The sequence below is a fragment of the Siphateles boraxobius genome, unplaced genomic scaffold (assembly GCF_051911475.1).
Source record: "Siphateles boraxobius isolate OS27281-9 unplaced genomic scaffold, OSU_SipBor_1 1, whole genome shotgun sequence".
Taxonomy (NCBI): Eukaryota; Metazoa; Chordata; class Actinopteri; order Cypriniformes; family Leuciscidae; genus Siphateles; species Siphateles boraxobius.
This window is the reverse complement of record NW_027508699.1, coordinates 16317279-16341848: the sequence shown is the minus strand read 5'-3', so window position 1 is coordinate 16341848 and position 24570 is coordinate 16317279. Positions and strand designations below refer to the sequence as shown.

General features: G+C 41.8%; 1 protein-coding gene across 1 annotated transcript in view; it reads left to right on the top strand.

Moving 5' to 3' along the window:
- Window positions 1-24570, top strand: part of ntng1b (netrin g1b) — a 102876-nt gene that overhangs the window by 56597 nt on the left and 21709 nt on the right. The window contains exon 3 of the mRNA XM_077225266.1: window positions 20185-20828. Coding sequence (XP_077081381.1) covers window positions 20185-20828 — 644 coding nt within the window. The remainder of the gene's footprint in view (window positions 1-20184; window positions 20829-24570) is intronic.

Here is a 24570-nt window from a genome sequence, read left to right as displayed (position 1 = left end):
TTCGCATATTTCCTTTCCAAACAAAAAGTTTTTAACAAAATTTAAATCAATGTATTGTTTTTTGTGAATAATTAGGCAGGATGATTTTCAGATCATTTTGAAGCAAAAATTCTAGGCGAGAACATTCATTAGTCAAAAGTCTTATGTACATATTTTAAGTATGTTTTGTTGCCTTATTTCAGAAACTTTAAGTTTTAGTTTTTTCAATAACCATGCATAAACAATATTCTCTCAAAAATACAAACATGTAATACATGTTGCTCACATATTATGGTAGCCCTGTTTGTGTTAAATAGAGTGTAATATTAATATAATATTAATATGTTTATAAGCAACTGAAAAAGGCACAAATATCAGAGCATTTTAGAACACATCCAGGTCCCAGAAAACACCTTAGACCCCACAGGGTTAAGTGTAAGCACACTACCACTTTTCAGGGAGTGCTCACAGAAGTGATGGTAACTAATACATATTCCTGCCATAATCACCTGAACCTCCGCGTCCAGTGTAGGACCGGCTCGGAATCTCCAGGGGACAGAACACGGGTGCCATTGTGCCCCTTCCCTGAAAATGTGTTCAGGGGAAGTCAGGAAGGCTGTCGAGGGGAGCTAGGTCTGGTTGGGCCAAAAAGGGGCAACTATCAAGACCTGCTCCACTCCTGACCTGGCACAGTAGGTGCAAGCGACAGGCGCACAAAAGACAGGAGCACTGCTCAACACTACATGTGAAGATCACTGAGCTGCAGGAGCATTTCTGCCCAACACCTGAGTGCAATGAACTTCACTGAGCTTCAGCAGCATTTCTACTCAACATCTGAGTGTGATGAAATTCACTGAGCTTCAGGGGCATTTCTGCTCAACACGTGAGTGTGATGAAATCACTGAACTTGAGCAGGCACCAGGTGACAATGAATCGCAGTCGCCTTTTAGGAGGCTCACTGGGGAACGCATTTCTGAAGGTCCCCGGGGGCAGCTGAGAGCCAGTGTTTGTCCAAGGGTTGTCGGAAATGGTCCCAATGGTCGCAATGTCAACAACTCGAGGCAATAATGCCCATGCAGTCGGAGGTCGCCCAGGCCTCCGTTAAACCACGCCCTTTGTACATGGCCCCTCAGTCGGTGAAGGTTTGGCATCAGGCCGGGGTGAACTGTTGTCACACAGGGTGTGCTGCTCTACCACGGTCACCTCGGGACTCGATCATGAAGCTAGCGCTGAAGCGGTCTTCATATGGAGGAAGCCAGCGGCTGCATCTGCCATATGCCCCAGGAGCCTCTGAAAGTTCTTTCAGTGGGACCCTCTCTCACTTCTATACACAGAGAGATGGAGAGATGTGTTGGATCGAGTCCACCTCCAAAACTGAAAATGAGATACTCAACCCGTGGACGAGATTGCTCTCTCCCAGTTGACCTGAAGACCCAACTGGCTATGGAGCACTCGAAGGGATGGACTCTGTACTGATACTTCAAACCCTCACACGCAACCCACAGGATGGCCTGAAGCACATGTAGAGAGATCTGAAGCACAGAAGTCATTCAGGTCAGGTGCTGCAGATCATCTTGGGCAAAGATGGTCACGACCCACCACCTAGTAGCATGAAGAACGAGTTTACAACAACTGGCCTTCATAACGGCTGGAGGTAGCGGCAATATCAAGTCCTTCGACAGCAGGACAATATATGCGCGCACTAGTCAAGAGCACTGCTCAATGTGTATGTGTATATGTATGTTTTCAGGTGCACGTCTGCTCAACACGTAGTGTGATGATCATAACTGACTTGAGCGGGATAGCCGAGCCTAAGGTGGGGCAGCAAAGTGGAGAGTGTGGTGTTAGTGTGCAGTGCAACACTTACCTGTCTCCACTAGCGGCAGGGGGCGCGTGAGAAGGCAGATGACCGGGTCCTCGAACGCACCAAGCTGCTGGCTGGCGACCAAGGGGGGCTGAGGGGTGTAAGGCTATACAGGGTCACTTCTTTTGGGAGCCAGCGGTGGAACAGACACACACACAAAGAAGACTCCACCCGGCCCTCACCCGGGGGGAGGGAGTGGATCAGTGACCAACTCCAAGAGCATCCTCATCCATCCCTGGGCGGCCCGCTCCGGAATGCTTTCGCTGTCGCTTGCCACCTGGCTTGACAGCGCCTGGAGCAGGCTGGTCATCCCTACTGCGGCTGGCTCCATGCTGTGACCTGGCTGGAGGCAGCTGCGGAGGCCCAGCGGGAGTGGCAGCCAGGGAACGCCCCCGGCGATGAGCAGGCGGAGGAACTGTCACTGGCGGCGGGGTGAAGGCAGCAGCGGGCCGCCGGGGCAGGATGTGCCGGATGGACTCCATCTGCGCTTGGGCGGCAGAGAACTGTTGGACGCAGTTCTTCGCCGCGTCGCCGACCAGTCAAACCTGGGAAATTGGGGAGACCAGGAACCGAACCTTGTCCGCATCCGTCATATCAACCAGGCTGAGCCAATGATGGCGCCCCTGGACCACGAAGGGGACATCGCCAGACCGATCACGCATGTCACGACACTCGTACCCTTGAGGGCGAGGTTGGAGCAGTGCGGTGCTCACCTATGAGCGCACGGTCTGGGCTACACTTGTGAATGTGCATGGCTGCTCTGGCCTGACAGACCCGTAGCAGCGCCATGACATGCAAGAGGAGGCGGCTTGCCCATAGGCTTTGTAAACTCTGCCAGTCGGAACGGACGAGAACTCACAGGCCTTAGGGGGGAACGAGGATCCCTCCAAAAACCAGCGGCCGCTAGACACAGGTGCACCTGTGTCGTGACAGACCGCTCCCGTGGAGGGGCAGCCTCGCAACCCTTCACCGCTCCTTCATCAAGGGTAGAAAGGGGGGAAAGCTATTCAGGCAGTTTCTGGCAGAGAAAGGTGCCGTCCACAACCTGATAAGCTCTCCACGCACATCAGAAAAGAAAAGCACTGGGGCTGCGAGCTGAGAACCAGCGCTACCCGCCCTGAGATACCAATCCTCCAACCGAGACTAAACGGGACACGGTGGAGTTCCACTCGAGCCCGCCAGCCTCGGCGGCCTATTTTAGCATAGCTGACATTTCTCGATCTTGCTCGGGCAATGTTACACTCTCAGAGGGAGATAACAAAGCCGAGTCGTCATCTCCAGAGGCCAGCTCACCCTCCGATGCTGCTATCGACATCTTATCCTCTGGGGGAACCCCAATTGAAACGGCTGATCGGTCCATTACAGAGGGACCAGCACGCTCAACAGGAATTCCATCGGCTGTGGTGTGATGGAGGAGTGAGGAGCCCACAGGGAATGGTTACCTGGCGAGACATCCATCACTATCCTCCGATCACCCATCCCACACGGCACCCGGGGTTTGGGGCATGGTAATGGGGACTTGCGATTCGCGGACGAAAGCAAGTCTCCATCTCAACACTGCGACAGTCATATTCCCATAATGAGAACACGAGCTGTCCACAAAAGCTGCCTCAGCGTGCTGAACATATAAATATATATACATATTTATATACACAGAAATATATTGCTCAAACCCATGAGGCAACAATTGTGACCGTCAAATAGGAAAAGGGAACGACCGCATCCAGAAACGCACAGGTGGAATGACATCTTGAAAAAGTGACAGTGAACAGTGAACAGTGAACTGAAACAGTGAAGCACTCACTTTTCCGCCCTCTAACCAGCCGTCAACATATACAAACCTTTAGAATTTGTTGCTGCTAAAACAGCAGTTGAGAGCTCAAAGCTCGCGATCACCGCTGCACTCATGCTGTAGAAACCACCGGCACTGGGAAAGTCTTCCAGAAGAACACCGACACACTCGCTCATTGTAAACAACAGCACTCTTCAGAGACAGCAAACAATCGGCTCAGAAGCGAAAGGCAACTAATGCGTGGATCCACTTCCGTATTTATACCCGCGCCGCGGGGGCGGAGTGTATGATGTGAATCACACACGCCAATTCCATTGGCTCATTCAATAGTACTCGAAGAACATTGGCTCTCTGACGCGATTCCCATTCAATCGATGTAAGACTACGTCTGACGTTCTCGACTGAAAGGGAACTAAGTGTGCATTAAGTACAAAATTGGTTGTTCCAATTTAGCAGACTTTAAGTATATCAATTTAGTTTACCAACAGGGTATTTATATTAAGTAGCCTACATAGATATTTAAATGTTTTTGTGTATACTTAGCATGAAACAAATGTATTTCAAATACATTTTAGTATATTTATTTTTCACTAGGGAATCCTTGTTTGTTAATGGAAGATATAAGATAGAAAATAAATTGGTGGAGCCCTCCAGTAGGTTACAACCCCACTACCCATTTTCAAGAGTAGTAATATTTTGCTTTAGCTTTCTGACATGACACAACTAGCAGCAAAATGTGATTGTTCTCATTGTAACCAGAAATGCTGTGTAAAGTACAATGCAAGCGCCCATTAAGGTAGTGCAATGTTCACATTACATTCAGAAACATAAAGCACAAAAATGTACAAATAATACTTATACATTTTCAAGGGAGCATGTCTTAGGCCCCACACTTTGGGAAATACAATAAATAGTATATTTGTTTCTTGCACCCGCAATCCTATATAGAACAAGCAGTTTGGAAAATGGATGGATGTTTCTTGCAACAACAAAAAATAGCTAGAATAAAACAGCTTATTTTTAATGTCAAACCATGAATAGAGAAATATGCTAAAAAGAAGCAGATGGTTTAGTTACAGAGTCTATAACTAGCAGGGCATGCTAGCCAGCTAAACCTTGAGATCTGGAGTCCAAAAGATCTTCAACATCAGTGTAAGTGAGTTAATCAGAATGAGTCACACGGCTTAAACCCATCTTCACTTTCTCCACTATAATTGAGTTGATTTGAGAAACAGCTCATCTCATTAATCATGCTATGAAATTTCTATGACTAACCCTGCATTAAAGTGGCAATCAAGAATACATGAATAGTCAGATGGTTAATCAGCTGAGTCTTTTGTATAATTCTCTTCATAAGTGTGACATATTTAAATTATTAGTGAGGGTCACTTGTTTAACAGAAAATATACTCTGTCGAGTAATACTGAAGAGGTAGAGCTGATATGACTCAGAGGTGCATTTATGTTATACGATAAGATAACAAAGAGGTAAAGGGGGAGCAAAGTGTCAGGGAGGGCGGATGTGAAAGTTCAAGGAGTGCAAACATAACAGCTATCTTGTGGTATGGGTGAACAATGGAGATGATGGGCTCAGAGGTCACTGGCTGGATGGCAGCCCCGCCATGTGTCACACATGAACCTCAAGGACACCTTATACATGCACCAGGAGAAAGTGTAACAATAGATTCATGACAGCTACGATGAGGCATAATGTCCGTCAATAACTTGCATTTAGCCTAAGGAAACCTATTCTGCCACATAAGAAAAATTACTATGACAAACTGTTGAAATTATGCGATACAAGGTGATAATTATGAGATAAACATATTTGGACATAAAAGAGCAAATAGTATTTCATAATTGTTTTTTTTTGTTATTATAAATATGATTTACCTAAGCAGGATTATTTTTCTTATCTCTGAAATGGTTTTCCATATAAGCCTATATAGGTGAATTACAGTGAGTCTTATGTAGTCAATTTATTCACTCATTTAAATACTTATTTTAGTATTATTTGCACAGTGAAAAAAGGAAACTGAATTAATTGCACCCTTATTGGTCATGTCATTAAAAACAATAAGATTTTTAGTTAATGTCTATAAAACGAGCTACATTTTTCATAAAATATATATTTATAGGCTTGCATGTGTGCATTTTGCAAAAATGAATATTTAGATGAAGCTGGAAATGCTGACTTTACGCATTCCTTTGCATATTATAAATGAGCTGATAAAAACAAGTTAATTATATGGTATAACTAAGAAACATATGTGTGCAAATGTTATCTGTATTTAAATGTAAATCAATTTCATGCAACAACTCAACCAAGCATTCAAACAATTAGTAAATTCCCCCAAAAAATTTGAATACACTGAAAAAAAAAATAATTGTGCTGCTGGTTCAGTAGATTAAAATGAGTTAATTGAAGGCGCTTCTTCAACAGTTTGTCACAACAAATGCAGAAATGCAGATCCAGACTGACACAAACATTTGAACATTATTAATCAAACATGCAACAACTCAAACAAGCGTTCAAACAATTAGTAAATTCCCCCCAAAAAATTTGTATACACTGAAAAAAAAAATAATTGTGCTGCTGGTTCAGTAGATTAAAATGAGTTAATTGAAGTCGCTTCTTCAACAGTTTGTCACAACAAATGCAGAAATGCAGATCCAGACTTACACAAACATTTGAGCATTATTAATCAAACATCATCCGTTCATGATGATTAATTTACTACTGCAGGGAAAGCATGTAATGATAAAACGTATATCTTGAATTGTACTTATATCCTTGCACTGTAATTAGCTTTGAATAAAAGTATCTACCAAAAAGTATCTACCTAAATATACATAAAATAAAAAAATAAAACGTATAAATAAATATTTACTAATTTACAATATAGTTTTGTTGTTGTTGTTGTTGTTGTTGTTGTTGTTGTTGTTGTTGTTGTTGTTGTTGTTGTTGTTGTTGTTGTTGAATGCCAGGAAGAGGAAAAATCAATCAAATCTGGAAACAAGTAATCCCAACCCAACCCAACTCCATGTGCTGTTAAACATGAAAGACAGACGACTAGCACAGTGAAGTGGTGGGAAGAATTGTTGATTGAATTCTGACAGCTTGGTGCATCCGGCCTCTTCCACCCCCTCTGGATAATGAAGTGGTGATAAGTTCACCCCAGCCGGACGAAGCCCCATGGGATAGATAATGAGGCCAGTTGTTAATTAATGTAAAGTTCCTCTCGTCTCTGTATGCTCTGTGAATCCCAATTAGTCTAAAGCCTAACAACATGTTGCACTTGATTTTCAGTTCACTTCAAAGCTCAGGCTCCTTCTGCTGTTTTCAGAGTCCCTGCTTTCTCAAAGTCTTTATACTAAAGGGCACACTGCATGGCATGAAGGAAAGACCGCTCACGTCAAATCATTAAAACAACACCGTGTCCGAACCAGACGAGACAAGAACATTTATCAGCCCACACTACATGAGAAGAAATGCTCCGCAAAAATAACGCAGCACAAACAAAATCAGAACAGAGTGTGGAAGAGTTCTGTGTTTATACGAACACTCTCAAATTCGCACTCGGTTACGTACGTAACCTCGGTTCTCCCTAGAAGAGGGAACGAGTATTGCGTAAGTTGCTTACGCTACGGGTAGTCATCTTTTCTCGAGACATTGAAGCCACAAATTATTATAATTTTTCATTTATTGTCAAGGCAGTGCAGCAGCCAGCAGACCTAGAGCAGGCTATCTTGCGTGCTCATTGGCTGCCCTGCGGCAACTGCTGCAGCCTACCACTGAGCCTCGCGCGTGACGTCACGCCCTCTACCCGTCACAGCCCGCCAAAATGGGGGTGTCTTAACGTATGAAAGTCAGGTTCGGAGGCTGCGTCACTGCTTTCATCAGCTGTAGCGAAAATCGCTCATGGCGCCTCCACGGTCGGGTTACGCAATACTCGTTCCCTCTTCTAGAGAGAACCAAGGTCACGTATGTAACCGAGTGGGTTCTCTTACGAGAGGTTCTCTCGTGTTGCGTAAGTTGCTTACGCTACGGGAACCCATTGTCAACGCCATGCGCGCCCAGCATCCACTTCATGAGTCCCAGGGATTCCCGGGGAACATAGATAAGTGGGAAACAGGTGGCCAGCAACGCGCATGTTATAAGTACATATAGGGTATACAGAGTGGCGTTGCCGGTCTATATAAATATTCACCATACAGTGCAGCTCAACCAGGAGAGCTAAGGTCGCGTGAGAGTAGTCTGCGCATGATAAATCTGGGCAGGACATACACACTGCTCATACTGACAGAAGTCTAGCCTGCAGGGCGGGAACTTACAGGTTATAAAACCTAACAAATATGGACGGGGAGGCCCAGCCTCTCGCCTCACAAATGCCTGAATGGAAATCCCGCTGGACCAAGCCCACGACGAGGCCACGCCTCTGGTGGAATGAGCCCTGACGCCCAACAGGCATTCCAGACCTTTAGACACATAAGCGGATGCAATAGCATCCACTATCCATCTGGAAAGGCTCTTTTTCGAGGTGGCGAGACCTTTGGTGCGCTCACCAAACGAAGCAAAGAGCTGCTCCGAGCACCTGAAAGGGGCGGAGCGCGTAATGTAAGCCCTCAAAGCCCTGACAGGGCAGAGGAGATTAACATCGCTCTCACTATCGGATGCTGGCAGAGCCGATAGAGAAATGACCTGCCTCTGAAGGGAGTGCCTATCACCTCAGGGACGTAGCAATGCCTTGGTTTAAGGATGGCTTTAGAGTAATTTGGTCCAAACTCAAGACACGCAGCGCTAACAGACAGCGCGTGTACATCCCCCACACGTTTAACTGATGACAGAGCTGTCAGAAAAACGTTTTTGAGCGAGAGGTACTTTAAGTCCACGGAGTCTATCGGTTCAAAGGGGAAAGCTTTCTGTGCCTCTAAAACCAAGAAAAGATCCCACATGGGAACCGACGGGGGTCGCGGGGGATTCATCCTCCTGGCTCCCCTAAGGAAGCGGATGACCAGCTCGTTCCTTCCTATTGACTGGCCGTGCGTTGATTCAGCGAATGCTGCAACGGCCGCCACATAAACTTTAAGCGTGGAGGGGGACCTGCCCCTCTCCAACAGCTCTTGAAGGAAACTAAGCAACCACGATACCCCACATGTCCGTGGGTCCAGATTTCTATCGGCACACCAATTGGAGAACACAGACAATTTAGACGCGTAGAGTCGCCTCGTAGAGGGAGCTCTGGATTGCGTAATCGTGTTCATCACGAGTATGTGACAGCCGCTGTGTGTGACAGCCGCTGTGTGTGACAGCCGCTTCAGCTCCGGGAACCAGATTTGTTTCTCCCATCGCAGGGCTATAAGGAGCACCGAGTGGCGCGTTTCCCTGATCCTCTTGATTACCTGTGGTAACGGAGAGACCGGAAGGAAAGTATGGAGTGGGAGGCTGGGCCAGATTTGGGCCAGCGTATCCTGGTTCTTTGAAAAGAACATCGGGCAATGAGCGTTGTCTTTTGACGCAAACTGGTCAACTTCCGCTTTGCCGAAAAGGCGCCACAGTAACTGGACTGTTTGGGGGTGCAGGGACCATTCTCCTGGGGGAATGCTGTTCCTGGACAGTTTGTCTGGGCCGTCGTTCAGATGACCTGGCACATGCGTGGCTCTCAGCGAGCACAGAAGGTGCTGGGACCATATGAGGAGACATGTTGTCAGATCGGACTAGAACGTGGTGGTCTCGTATGAGCAGGAGAAAGTGCTTCAGCACTTTCTCTGGGTATTACAGACCTTCTTAACTCATAACTCATGACCTCAGGCTCCGCTTGCTTCTGTGAACGGCGCTTCTTTTTGCGCGGTCCAGAAGGCGGTGACAGTATCCACAGTGAAGGCCTCGAGTCGAGCCCGCAGGGTCGACAGCGGAAGCGCTTCACAGTGCAGGGCCCAGGCAGAGAGTGCAGATCACATGGCGGTCTCCGGCGCTGGGTGGGGCTCTGCCCGAGCCACAGGAATACGAGGCCTTTTTAGAAAAAACGCTCTTTTAGAAAGTGAGTGCCGCAGCAGCGAACACTCACAGAAAGCAATAGCACTAAAAGGATACTTGTCGCCGGATGGCGTAGCAGGCACGGAAGGCTGAAGGCGGCGAAGACGACCGGCTTCCCCAGGCTCTTTCCTCTGCGTGCTGGTCGCTGTTTTCAACGGCTGCGGCTTCTCTCAGAGTCCAGCGATGCGGAGAGCTTCGCTGAAGATGATGAAATCAGTGACACAGCCTCCGAGCCTGACTTTTATACGCTAAGCCACCCCCATTTTGGCGGGCTGTGACGGGTAGAGGGCGTGACGTCACGCGCGAGGCTCAGTGGTAGGCTGCAGCAGTTGCCGCAGGGCAGCCAATGAGCATGCAAGGTAGCCTGCTCTAGGTCTGCTGGCTGCTGCACTGCGTTGACAATAAATAGAAAATTAAGGATAATTTTTGGCTTCAATATCTCAAGAAAAGATGACTTTACCCGTAGCGTAAGCAACTTACGCAATACAAGAGAACCTCTCGTAAGAGAACATATACCAACCTATTGTCATGACTTTGGATTGCTTCTCCAGATCTCCAGGCATCCTTTGTTATGGTTTTCCTTGTGGAAATGAGGGATTTGGTATGTAATTTCAGAAGTTTCTAAATTTACAAAATCAGTCTGTCCTCGTGGATGTTGGATGATTAATATACATGGGGAGAGATTTTGTTATGGGCGGGGCTACATTGCGCAACATAGAAATAGAACCAAAACATTAAAAAATTGAATATTAGCAACCATGAAAAAGGTATGCCTAATATGTGTTGGATTTTGCATTATTCATATTTTAAAAAATACATAGCTGTTTTCTAATTAAATACATTTTAAAATGTAATTTAGTCCTGTGATGTCAAAGCTGAATTTTCAGCATCATTACTACAGTCTTCAGTATCACATGATCCTTCAGAAATCATTTTAATATGCTGATTTGGTGCTCAAGAAGCATTTATTATTATTATCAATAGTTTTTTTTAATAGTTGTAATTTTTTCAGTATTTTTTGGGGAACGCTTTTGAACGGTAGTATATTTAATGGCAGCACAACTGTTCAAATCCATCATTTTTTTCTGCACCTGATCAGATCTGTGTTTCTTTTGTGACCTAATGCCACAGATATCTAACACACTGAGATCCTGTGGGGATTTACTTAGGCCAAGGATCTTATCATAATGTTTTCATTTTACGGACAGTGAAGTGATTTCCACATATCCTATTGGCAATCTGTCAGGCCTACGCCACAGATCTTATTCTGCAGCGTGTGCAGGTCTCGCTGGCTTCAGAGTTCACCACCGCTTTGCTTCATTTCTCTCATGGTCAGTGGGTTAAATCCTGGACTGCAGTAAAGTACCTCGATGACTATGGACCATTAAAGTGCTATTGAGTTTCTGTCAAATCACCAGCACCTAGAATCTCTCACTGTCCCTCCTCTCAGTCCTCTCCATTATCAGGCCCCTCCAGCCAGCATGGCTCAACATCACCATAGACATAGCTACAATTGCCATAGCTGGACAGAGTCTGCATTAGTTTCAGCCATCGAAACCTTGCTTTAGGTCTGTGTGAGGCAGGATATGATGTATCCTTGTGATTCTGGGCTGACCCATAACCCTACATCAATATAAGCCTTACCAATTTTGTTCCTCTGGGAAAGATTGGGGACTCAATCGCATATAGTTGCTTGTGAAGACCCTTGTTGTAATTGGATCCTTCTCATAGTGCAGAATGGCCTTTTCTGGAGAGCAGATAAAGCAGAAATCGTTGGTTTCGGAGAGTGGACCTGAAGAAGTTTGACACACGTTTGACACAAGTTTGGGATCATAACAAGAGGGTCAAGGTTTGGCTGGTTAGCATGATGCCATTACCCCCTGCTGGTAGATACTAGAAATTCACCATCTGGTTTTAAAAACTTTCCCCATTGACTGCCATTTAAAGTGTCTCTATATATATTATGTTATTTTAAATGTTTCCAATTTGAATGCATCCTACAATAGGATTAGCTACATGCATCCAAGGTCATAAAACACTTTGATTTTTTCATAATATACATTGCACATCAACTCATTTCTCAAAGAGTCTGGAAACAGTTCGTTCGAAGATTCAGTCTATCTAAACCCCTCCTTTGAGCCTATACACTACTCTGCTCTGATTGGTCAGGTGGCTCTTGTCTGTTGAGATGCTGTCTACCGCTTACAGCGCGTGTCGGAAAATAAATGCCTATTACCAAATCTGAATTTTAGCTCTGGAGGCTTCCTCGATGCTTGATACACAGTGGTACAAACAGATGGCGTCGGTTTTCTGTATCAATTCCAGTGCATGTTCTCAGCTATTTGAAGTGCATCAAAGTGGATTCACAGCACTGAAAACAGCGTCTTCTCGACATTTAGACAAAACGAAACAAACGTTTCCAGTCTCAGCTACAACTACAGTGTTTGAGAGCAGGTCAAAGACCTTAATGAAGACCATAGGCCAATTAGAGACCATAGACTAGTATTATTCAGACTTGTGACATTGTTACGTAGGTATGTAACAGGAAGCGAGACTGGAAATTGCTTGTGACCAGTTTCAGCAGTTTCTGATATATTCTTTCTTTTAGGAGACATAAACTTTATTTGTTGTGCACCTTGATCTTTAAAACTTTGCAGAACTTTTACATTCACAATATTTTTCAATCACTATATTACACACTATGGAAAAGGCAATGCTTGAAAAAGCATAATGGGGCACTCTAATATTAGCTGTATTTTTTTTACTAAGCACAATTTTGCAACCAACATAGATATAGTATAACTACTTTTATTTAAGTATTGGCAGATTTATGTAGGCATCTATTATAGTATTTATTAATATTTTTAATTAACTTTTAGCGTTATATTTTCAGTTTACAATTTTTTATCTTTAGTTTAAGCTTTAGTAATGTTGTTGTGTTTTTGTCATTTTATTGTTTTTTATATTTCTTTTTAGCTACAATTTTATTTTATTTCAGTTAATTGACAAGGAAACATTTCTAATTTTCGTTTTGTTTTGTTTAAGCTTTTCATCTAATATATATATTTTATTTTATTTTATTTCATTTATTTATTTATTTATTTTTTATATATAGTTTTAGTTAACAACCCTTCCATTAAGATGAATGGGAATGCTAATAACTTTCTCTGGGTATTACAGACCTTCTTAACTCATAACCACAATGTCAAATAATTTTAAGGCATTATATCAATAAATAATATACATCCCAGAGATTTACATGTTTAAAGAAACTGAATTGTAAGTGAAATATTGACACTCTTCCTCCGTAAATTCCACATGGAGCATATCCTGTCTTTGTCAAAGCAGAAGATAAGAGAGATTAATAAATACGATTAATCATACATGACGTTGAAGCCAGACTTCCTCAGGGTCAGATCAGAGTCTAAACCGTGAATCACACAACCTCCTCTGTGTTACACTACTGCTATATTTCATTGAAAAGCTTTTTCTTTTCTTTACATAAAACATTGAAATTGCATATATGTTTTTCAGTGCATTTTATCATAGGAAACCATTTGTTCTTTAAAAACTTGGTTGCAGGTACTGGTGGTGATTCTGTGCATAGAAGGAATGGGGAATTTAGAGGCTTCAGTCTGTGATCTGGGGTGCGATTCTTAAACATTTGCCACATCAGCTGATTTGTAGGGCAGCGTGGACCTATTCATCAGGCCCTGCTGTCACTGGCAAATGAATTTATGTTCCTCATCCACATACTCTGTCCCGGACCACATCAACGAGACTAGGCCTGTCAGTCTCACAACCTTCATGTCTAGCACATCTGCTATTGTTGTTGTTTTTTTGTTTTTTGTTTTTCTAGAATTACTGCCCTAACTGTGTGATATGTAATTTTTTTGACAAAAACACAATTTTTGCATTAGTTTAATAGCTTATTCACTTTCCCAAAATGTGTGGTCAATAAGATTTAAAAATGTTTTTAAAGATGTCCCTTATGGGGGATGGGGGGGGGGGGGGGGTCAACAACAACAACAACATAAGACATTGGCTAACAACACTAGCTAATATCAAACCAAAAGATTGATTGTTGGGGGTAAGGGGAGGGAAGGATAAGTTAACTCTCTCTTTCTTTCTATCTCTCTCTATCTCTCTATATGTATGTATGTATGTATACGTGCTGTGCATGTATGTATATATGCTCTGTATGTACGTGTGTGTGTGCGCGCGCGCGCGTGTGTGTGTGTGTGCGCGTGTGCGCGTGTGCGCGTGTGTGTGTGTGTGTGTGTGTGTGTGTGTGTGTGTGTGTGTGTGTGTGTGTGTGTGTATGTGTATGTGTGTGTGTGTGTGTGTGTGTGTGTGTGCGCGCGCGCATGTATTAGGACATAGGACAAGGACTGGGATGCCACGGCCAACCTGGGTCCAGAAACAGCTATACACGCATATACTGTATACATATGTTATGTTCATGTTTACGTGTTGATGTTTATGTATGTGGCCTTGATTTTTTTGTTGTTGTATCAGTCACTTGTAAGTATTGGATTGCAAAATAATAAGAAAAAAAGAAAGAAAAAAAAAGTCCCTTATGATCATCACAGCTACATTTATTTGATCAGAAATACAGTAATATTATGAAATATTATCACAATTTAAAATAATGTGTTCTATTTTAATACTTTTTAAAATGTAATTTATTCATGTGATGACAAAGCTGAATTTCCAGCAGCCATTAATGTAACTTGCTGAATAAAATTATTTTTATTCAAAAGTATTAAAAAAATTCTTACTGACCCCAAGCTTTAGAACAGTAGTGAATATGTATTATTTGATAGTCTTTTTTTATTTCAGTTATTGTTGCTATGATTACTTAAATAATCTTTTGATGTAGTAATCAAAATAATGATCAAAGTGTGTTTTGATAAAAGAAAATATATAATCTTAATTGAGCTGAAATGTTATTATTATTCAACAGAATTTAGATTCAAGTCTAGTCATACAATAACTGGTTTATTGTCAGAATTACAAAAGATGATGTTGTGTTCAGTGAACTACAATTAATATGCTTAATTGAAGGCTTGTGTCTGTGGCCAAATGATAAAAAATTAGTTTGTGAAAATAGGTACTATATAAATATTAATCTTCCAATTCTGTACCATAATTAATTTTAGGTTTGAAATGTACAACCTGTTTTTCTGCTCTGGGTCAGTTGGGGTAATAACATTGAACACTTTCATTGGAGCTCACAAATTCTCAATTAATACGCAATCGTATGATGAATGCCCTAGCATCCATAGTTCAAACCATTGGACCGAAATCCGAGACACAATATTGGATTGTCCCTTTGGCTTTATAAGGCAGGACCTCATTTGCGACCAGTCTAACATGACCTTTATGTTGAAGTGTCTGTGATGCACACTTCTATGGCGGTTCTCTAATCAACAGGGATTAATAGAGAGCAGCTTTGGAAATTACTGCTGTGGTGCAGTGCTGCTGATGGAGATGTCAGCTATTCTAATGAGCACCGCTACACTGTCTTTCCTCCTCTAACAGAGACCATTCATGGAATAGGATATAATCTACATTGATTTTTTCAATGGCCACCTTCAACATTGGTCACTCTATCCCCAAGTGTTAAGAGGAGAGAGCGTATTGATCGGGATAAGGCAGCAGCTTTTGGTCAGGGAGCCACTTCAGGAAAATCCACTGGAAGGCCTGGCCCTCTTTGTCACATTAAGCCACTCAGTATTGTCTATATCAGGGTATGTAAGTGTTGTAATGCGGTTCGAGGAAGAAATCAATGATAGTTTATGTGTGCAGGTGGTAAATCTCTTCTACTTTAAATGCAAACGGACCGATGGTTCAGTAACATTAAGACTAAAAAGAAGATTTCAGCCAAAAATTAGCCTCATCTCCCACATGTAGTTGTCAAACCCATATTTATTTTCTGTGGGACACAAAATTAGATGCTTTTGAAGAATCATTACATTGCTCTTGCCAAATGACTGTTTACAGCGGCCAAGAACTACTGAGCTACAACAAAAGAAAGAAAGAAAGAAAGAAAGAAAGAAAGAAAGAAAGAAAGAAAGATGTTGTGCTTTTAATGTCATCTTTGTTGCTTGAAAGCCCATGGTTACTATGAACTTTCCTTGTATGGCGAGAATTGTTTAAAAATTCTGCAGAAATGTAAATTTTTGTGTTCCATGAAAACCAGCAGGCCAGCTGACAGTCTTGCCTGGGCCCTGGACAAGATAATCTTAGATGCCACCCCCTAGGATTTTTTTTATTTTTATAAAACACCATATACTTTTACCCAAACTGAATAATAAAAACACGTTTAAATGGGTACATTTTCTATAAATTACTTCATTTTCTTTTCTGACATAGCCTACTACAGTTCTTGTTAAAACACAGACATACAAAATCTGTGCATTTTGGGGACTTTTTGTGTGAAATCATATTTATTTTTTTGTCCATCAAAAGTGTGCTTTCACTTTTAATTAAGCATGAGCAGCGCAGCAAAATACAGGTCCTTCTCAAAAAATTAGCATATTGTGATAAAGTTCATTATTTTCCATAATATAATGATAAAAATTAAACTTTCATATATTTTAGATTCATTGCACACCAACTGAAATATTTCAGGTGTTTTATTGTTTTAATACTGATGATTTTGGCATACAGCTCATGAAAACCCAAAATTCCTGTCTCAAAAAATTAGCATATTTCATCCGACCAATAAAAGAAGTGTTTTTAATACAAAAAAAAAAAGTCAACCTTCAAATAATTATGTTCAGTTATGCACACAATAGTCAATACTTGGTCGGGAATCCTTTTGCAGAAATGACTGCTTCAATGTGGCGTGGGATGGAGGCAATCAGCCTGTGGCACTGCTGAGGTGTTATGGAGGCCCAGGATGCTTCAATAGCGGCCTTAAGCTCATCCAGAGTGTTGGGTCTTGCGTCTCTCAACTTTCTCTTCACAATATCCCACAGATTCTCTATGGGGTTCAGGTCAGGAGAGTTGGCAGGCCAATTGAGCACAGTAATACCATGGTCAGTAAACCATTTACCAGTGGTTTTGGCACTGTGAGCAGGTGCCAGGTCGTGCTGAAAAATGAAATCTTCATCTCCATAAAGCTTTTCAGCAGATGGAAGCATGAAGTGCTCCAAAATCTCCTGATAGCTAGCTGCATTGGCCCTGCCCTTGATAAAACACAGTGCACTAACACCAGCGGCTGACATGGCACCCCAGACCATCACTGACTGTGGGTACTTGACACTGGACTTCAGGCATTTTGGCATTTCCTTCTCCCCAGTCTTCCTCCAGACTCTGGCACCTTGATTTCCGAATGACATGCAAAACTGAGCAACAGTCCAGTGCTGCTTCTCTGTAGCCCAGGTCAGGCGCTTCTGCCGCTGTTTCTGGTTCAAAAGTGGCTTGACCTGGGGAATGCGGCACCTGTAGCCCATTTCCTGCACACGCCTGTGCACGGTGGCTCTGGATGTTTCTACTCCTGACTCAGTCCACTGCTTCCGCAGGTCCCCCAAGGTCTGGAATAGGTCCTTCTCCACAATCTTCCTCAGGGTCCGGTCACCTCTTCTCGTTGTGCAGCGTTTTTTGCCACACTTTTTCCTTCCCACAGACTTCCCACTGAGGTGCCTTGATACAGCACTCTGGGAACAGCCTATTTGTTCAGAAATTTCTTTCTGTGTCTTACCCTCTTGCTTGAGGGTGTCAATGAAGGCCTTCTGGACAGCAGTCAGGTCGGCAGTCTTACCCATGATTGCGGTTTTGAGTAATGAAACAGGCTGGGAGTTTTTAAAAGCCTCAGGAATCTTTTGCAGGTGTTTATAATTAATTAGTTGATTCAGATGATTAGGTTAATAGCTTGTTTAGAGACCCTTTTCATGATATGCGAATTTTTTGAGACAGGAATTTTGGGTTTTCATGAGCTGTATGCCAAAATCATCAGTATTAAAACAATAAAAGACCTGAAATATTTCAGTTGGTGTGCAATGAATCTAAAATATATGAAAGTTTAATTTTTATCATTACATTATGGAAAATAATTAACTTTATCACAATATGCTAATTTTTTTAGAAGGACCTGTAGACTCGGATCTGGCCCATTATCTGTTTACCGATGATAACAGTGACGCATTTCAGCCGGCTTTTTATTTCTCATCTCCATAAATATATCTAGTAGTAAAGCTAATGCAAGGGCTAGAAATCAATGAATTCTTTGCTAATACTTCCTCGTCATCATGGAGAGCGCAGTTCGCAGCGCTTTCTCCTTTCCACGAGCGCGTGCTCTCCCGTGGCGTCTGTCGTTGCTATGCAACAATGAACTTAGGCACGCCTGTAAAAACGAGCGCGCCGCGTCGCTATTATGAGCTAATATCCAAAATATTTCCATATGTAGCTCTTTCCTCCTCTCTTATCAACAAGTGGATTTACAGCTACCACATCAGCAGCACCGCCGGACGCAATGTCTCAGCACTTTTATGAAGAGGACGCAACTGCACGCGCTTCGGGCAAGCACGCGCATCAAGTACAGGTGTTCTGACGATTCATGCTACCCATCGAGATGTGCTACTTACTGGTTATGCGCATGTGCAGACTAATTTTTCTTCTACTAACCACGCCCATAAATCTATGCATCCTTGCTGTGGAGACTTGTAGGAAACTTTGACAGGTCAAAGATGAATATTTGATGATAATTTTTACTTTTCACACCGTTTTAAAAATAAAAAAAGTACAGTATACTGTACTCTTAACTTCGAATTTTATTATAATTATATTTCATATAATAATGTCATTTTTACTTGTTATATCAAAAGTGATAATTGCTATATGAACTATAGTTCATTTAAAACATCAAAATATGCTCCCCATACACCTACCCTGATTTAAATGAAATAAAGATGTCATAATATTGTGAGATTTACACAATTATGGAAACAATAGAGAATGTATCAACATTCTCTGCGATCGATTCGCGCTTGGGTAGCATTTTTTTGCGAAGGCAGCACAAATCGACAGACTCTGCTATCGATTCGCGCTACGGTAGCATTTTTCGACAAGGCAGCACAAATCGTCAGAACACCGGGTTTGAGAAAACCTGGTACTGTGGCGTGACGTTTTAAAAAAAAATAGGCCCGACTTGGTACCGAATTACCGGGTCTTCGACAACACTCAAAAGCGTTGGCTGCGCTGTTTCTTACCTTGCTCTACGTTGACTTTACTAACGTTAGTTCCAGCTTCACCGTCACCACCTTTTTAAAATATTTGTTTAGGACATCTCGAAGGCCTCTATTTTCTTCTTCTCTTCTTCTCCTTTCTTTTCTTTTCTGAGTGCCGGACTTGTGCTGACCGGACATTTTGAGCGTAACGTTATCCTATTGAACTTCAAATCAAATGACAACATAAAATTTTGATCAGTGGCCAAACCATTTTTGTTTTGGGGGTTGGGGGGTTCTTGACCACTATTTCAAGGACAATTAGGAAGAAAACAAATAAAAAGCTTTTATGTAACTCAAATATTAGATATTTTTTCCACAAATATGACTATTTTATTAATTTTTTTAACAATTATTCCATAATTTAATGAGGGCCCAGTTCTGGGCCCCCCCACTACCCTGGGCCCGGGACAACAGACCCGTTTGTCAGCACAGCATCTCGGATCAAATCTCCCTGTGAACATTCCTGGATGAAACAAACAAGGGAAACACAATTTGATCTAACAACGCAGAGTAGATGATTAATTTGATGTGAGGAAGCATCCCAATCTGTCCGTTCTTCCACTGACAGCAGAGATGGGGATAAAATTATTGCACAAACAAAGCTGAATCTTTTGTCCCAACAGCCTTTAGATGTTATGCATCTTTTGTAATTGCATTCCGTCGCTGTTTGTGCCTGAAACAAAACAAGATTTATGACAATTGCAGCCGATCAAACATGTATACAAGACGGAAATTAATGGCCGTCTCCTCAAAGTTCATGGCTGATTGTCATTTGTGCTATGGCTCAGAGGTGTGCTGAATGTTAATAAAAAAGTTGATCTGAGAAACAGCGGCTCAGTGGTGCAGGGCAGACACAGACACATGAAAAATGCATGGAGCTCTGTGTGTACCTTCAACTTCACTCATCTGAATTCCACTCCCATTCCAACTGGCCAACAAGCAAGAATATCAATTACATTAGCAATTTGGGTGGTAGCGAGCGAGCGGGTAACCGTTGAGCAGCTCTCGTGAGACACACCACTCCGAATGCACACAATGGCCATTCTGAGCACCGTGCTTAGCAGTCACCTCAGGAAAACATCCAACTTATTGCGTTAATGGAGACTGAAGTGTTTTCACCAAAGAATATATTAATTAACATCGTGATTCATGTGGAGAATCAAACATCTCAGTGTAGGTTCCCTCTGTTCACCTCAAATGAGTGCCCGTGTTTAGCTGCAAACCTATTGCTATTAGCTTACTGCAAAATTAACAAATCCGGTCTGTGTGTGTTTCAGGAAAACCCATATATGTGTAATAATGAATGTGATGCTGAAACTGAGGAGCTGGCCCACCCGCCCGAACTCATGTTTGACTCTGAAGGACGAAACCCCACTACATTCTGGCAGTCAACCTCCTGGAAGAAATATCCGAAGCCCCTTCAGGTCAACATCACGCTGTCTTGGAACAAAACAATAGAACTCACTGATGACATTGTCCTTACCTTCGAGTCTGGCCGACCTGAGCAATTAGTCTTGGAGAAGTCGCTGGATTACGGTCGTACGTGGCAGCCGTACCAGTTTTATGCAGCTGACTGTTTGGATGCCTTTACTATGGAGCCAAAAGCTGTACATCAGCTGACCCAAAGCAGTATGCTAGAAATCATCTGCACTGAGGTCTATTCAACAGGCTATGTGTGGAAGTACGACAAAACTGTACGCTTTGAGATCAAAGACCGTTTCGCCCTTCTTGCTGGTCCGAGACTGCACAACATGGCTTCTCTGTATGGGCAGCTGGACACCACCAAGAACCTAAGGGATTTCTTCACCCTCACTGACCTTCGCATCAGACTTCTACGGCCTGCCACTGGAGCAACAATGGTAGATGAGAACAACCTCTCTAGATACTTCTATGCCATCTCGGACATCAAAGTACAGGGCAGGTAAGGTAATGCCTCTTTGAGACTGAGTCTTAACTTAACAGAACATGCCTATCATTTGGTTTCTATCATTTTTGCTTAAGACAAACTCAATCTAGGCTCATTGGAAAAAGGTTTCTACCTACACTTTTGCAAAACTCCAAAAACATTTATGCTAAATTCCAAACACTACAGTTGTTATGGAAGCTTGTATCCGCCACAGAATAAAAAAAATTAAAAGATAATTGTGACTTTTTATTTCACAATTGCGAGATGTAAAGTCAGAATTGTAAGATATAAACTCGCAATTTTGAGTTTTTACCTCGCAATTCTGACATAATTTCTTAGAATTGAGATATAGACTCTCAACTGCTTGTTATAAAGTCCAATTCTAACTTTTCTTAGGACTTTTTTCCTCAGAATTGCGAGTTTATATCTCACAGTTCTGACTTTATAACACGCAATTGCGTGTAATTTATATAAAGTCAGAATTGTGTGATATAAACATGCAATTCTGAGAAAAAAAGGCAGAATTGCGAATTTATTTCTCGCAATTGCAAGTTTATCTCTCACAATTGCGAGTTTATATCACAATTCTGACTTTATAACACAATTGCGACTTTATATCTCACAATTTTGACTTTATAACACACAATTGCGACTTTATATCACACAATTCTGATTTTATAACACGCGATTGCAACTTTATATCATGCAATTCTGACTTTATAACACAATTGCAAGATATAAAGTCAGAATTGCATGATATAAAGTCGCAATTGAGTGTTATGAAGTCAGAATTGTGAGATATAAACATGCAATTCTGAGGGAAAAAGAAACAGAATTGCGACTTTATTTCTCGCAATTGCAAGTATATATTTCACAATTCTGACTTTATAACACACAATTGCGACTTTATATCACACAATTCTGACTTTATAACACACAATTGCGACTTTATATCACGCAATTCTGCCTTTATAATTTGCAATTGCAATATTATTTCACTCAATTGTGAGATAAAAAATCAGAATTGTGAGATAAAAAGTCGCAATTACCTTTTAATTTTTTTTATTCTGTGGCGTAAACAAGCTTCCATAAGTTGTTTAACACCAATGACTTTTATACTTTTTCACACAAATTATGATTACGGAGGCAGATTATCAGTTAATAAAGATATTTCTTTTGTGAGGTTCCATGCACAATACTATGTAATGACCTTAAAGGGATAGTTTACCCAAATATGAAAATTAGCCCATGATTTACTCACTCTGAAGCCAAACATATGACATTCTTCTTTCAGACGAATACAATCGGAGTTCTATTAAAAAATTGCCTGGCTCTTCCAAGCTTTATAATGGGAGTCAAAACGGCTCTGGCGGGTTAATAAAGGTCTTCTGAAGTGAAGCGATGCGTTCATGAAAGAAAATTATCCATATTTAAATACTAAAATACTAAAATAAAATAACTAGCTTCCGGCAGACGGCCGTACGCAAGTCGATTTACGCTAAAAGAGTAACACTTGACGATGTATGTGTATGACACAGGATGTAGGAGTAGCGTAAACCGTCGGTTCTTCCCACGGTTTTGATGTCTCGGTTCGGTGAGGTGGGGTTTAGAAAGCTAAAATTGCTTTTTTTGTTTTTTTTAAACAGTGGTTTAATGAAAAAAAATGTGTCTTTGTCTTTAAATTAATTCAATTACAATTAAACATTCGCAAGGATTAAAAAAAAAAGATCTGCTAATGCTGTAAACTATATAGGGAGCCCGCACATTAGCTTCTAAAACATTAAAGGTTAACTACAGAGCCTAGACTTTAGCCTAAATTCAAATGCTATTTATTTTTTAGATATAATCAACACCAAAACATTGTATGAAAACATGTAAACTGAACATAAGGCAGTTTTTGCATTAACTGTTTTTACTCTAATTCGTTATTGAAATATAATAATTTACACAAGTTGCTGTCATTTTCATGAAAGATATTTCAAACATACATTAAATAATCAAGATATCATTAGGTTAAGTGAAATATAATATATAGGCTAATATAGTGCATTTATGTAGTGCAAGAGTTAATTTCTCTAGGAACCAACAAGCTGTGGACACTGGATGACTTGCCTGCTGAGGTAAATATAATGCTATGTGACAAACTAAGCTGTTTTATTGACGTCTTTCCGCTGCTGAAACACTGATTGAGGGATTACACGAGTTATGATGCCTTTCAGTAAGTAGCCTATGCTGTATCTTTCAACATACCTTCAGGTGTTCATTCATGTTTATTCTGTAACTGAAGAAGAGATGATCGCATTTACTCGCGCTCCGCGCTGCCGCTTGAAATGAGGAGCTAGCACAGTGATCTGTAACGCCACATCAAAGAGCGCCAAAACGGCATTTATTTTTTGAATTTCGTGATCAAGGAGACAGAATTTGAAAGATTACACCTTGCTTATTATCGAAAGTAACAAAACACGGAGCTTGTTATGGTGTTAATGATTAGGCTACCAAACTGTATTAGTTGTGTACACATTTAAGACATGAGGTCCGAGGAGCCAGGGCTGGGCTGTGGTAGCAGGGGGTAGGCGTGTTCGGTACGCCATGAGAGTATCGCGATACATATCGTGGGTTCTGTATCGCGTTTTTTCGGTTCGTTGTGAATAGCGTTACACCCCTAATGTCAGCACAGGCAGGTTTTTTCATTGAGCCTGGGTTGCATTAGTTTCGCGTAGCCAGACCTTCAGACTGACGGCAGAAGGTCTGAACTCTATCGCAACTTTTCGTGGTCAAAGACCGCCCAAGAGAACGTTTGACTGACATGTAACGCAACCAATCACAGTTCGTTTTGTTCCGCGGCGTCATGTTTAGGGGCGTGAAAATATAATGTCGATGTCTCTGCAATAATAGGTTGGCGTTCATTTATAAATAATTCATTCAAGAACGTTGTGCAAGTTTGCTGCAACAATGGTGCCACGAAACTTCACATACTTTTAAAAATCCAGTGTTCAGTTGATCCAGATAAGTGCTGATTGTCACAGTTGTAAACACGACAGTGTTCTTCTTCCACGAGGTGTTTTGGCGTGACGCCATTTGGCGGGAACGCGACGCACACGTCTCTCGGACATCCTGTAGAATTCAGCCAATCAGATCACGACTTTGAAACTCCTGAAGAATTTCCAGAAAAGTGTACCATATGCATAAGACGTTCAGCCAGTGGTCCGTGGGCGTGACACGTCTGAGGCTGAGACTAGGGTTGCATAAACTACAGCGGAAACTCATTAACACAAGACGCAAACACAATTTCCTAGACACATACATGATTTGTTCACCTCCAGTGGCCAAGAAATTAACTGTTACTTTAGAGACAAGATTTATCAAATGAACACTGCACATGATATGCCAAACTTGGTATTATATGTCTAAAAGCTCTGCTGTTTACCCACACTTTCGGTATTAAATAATGCCAAGTTTTGTGCATGTAGTCCTGGCTCTTTTGCAGGATTCCACATTGTGTCAAATGACAGAATAAACATAACGAGTGACCACTCTCATTCTACTCTAAAATTAGAAGTCATGCTGAATGAGGGACATTGCAATGGGCAATAAAAAATAAAATGGACCTCAAAGGTCTCATTCAGCTTGCATAAAAAGGCAAAACGTGCAGCTTGACTTCACAAGTCAAATAAAGGCACAATAGAAACAAAAACACAGCAGCTGCTCTCCAAATTGGGCCGGAATTGCTCATAAGCGAATGGTTTATGTGAGAATA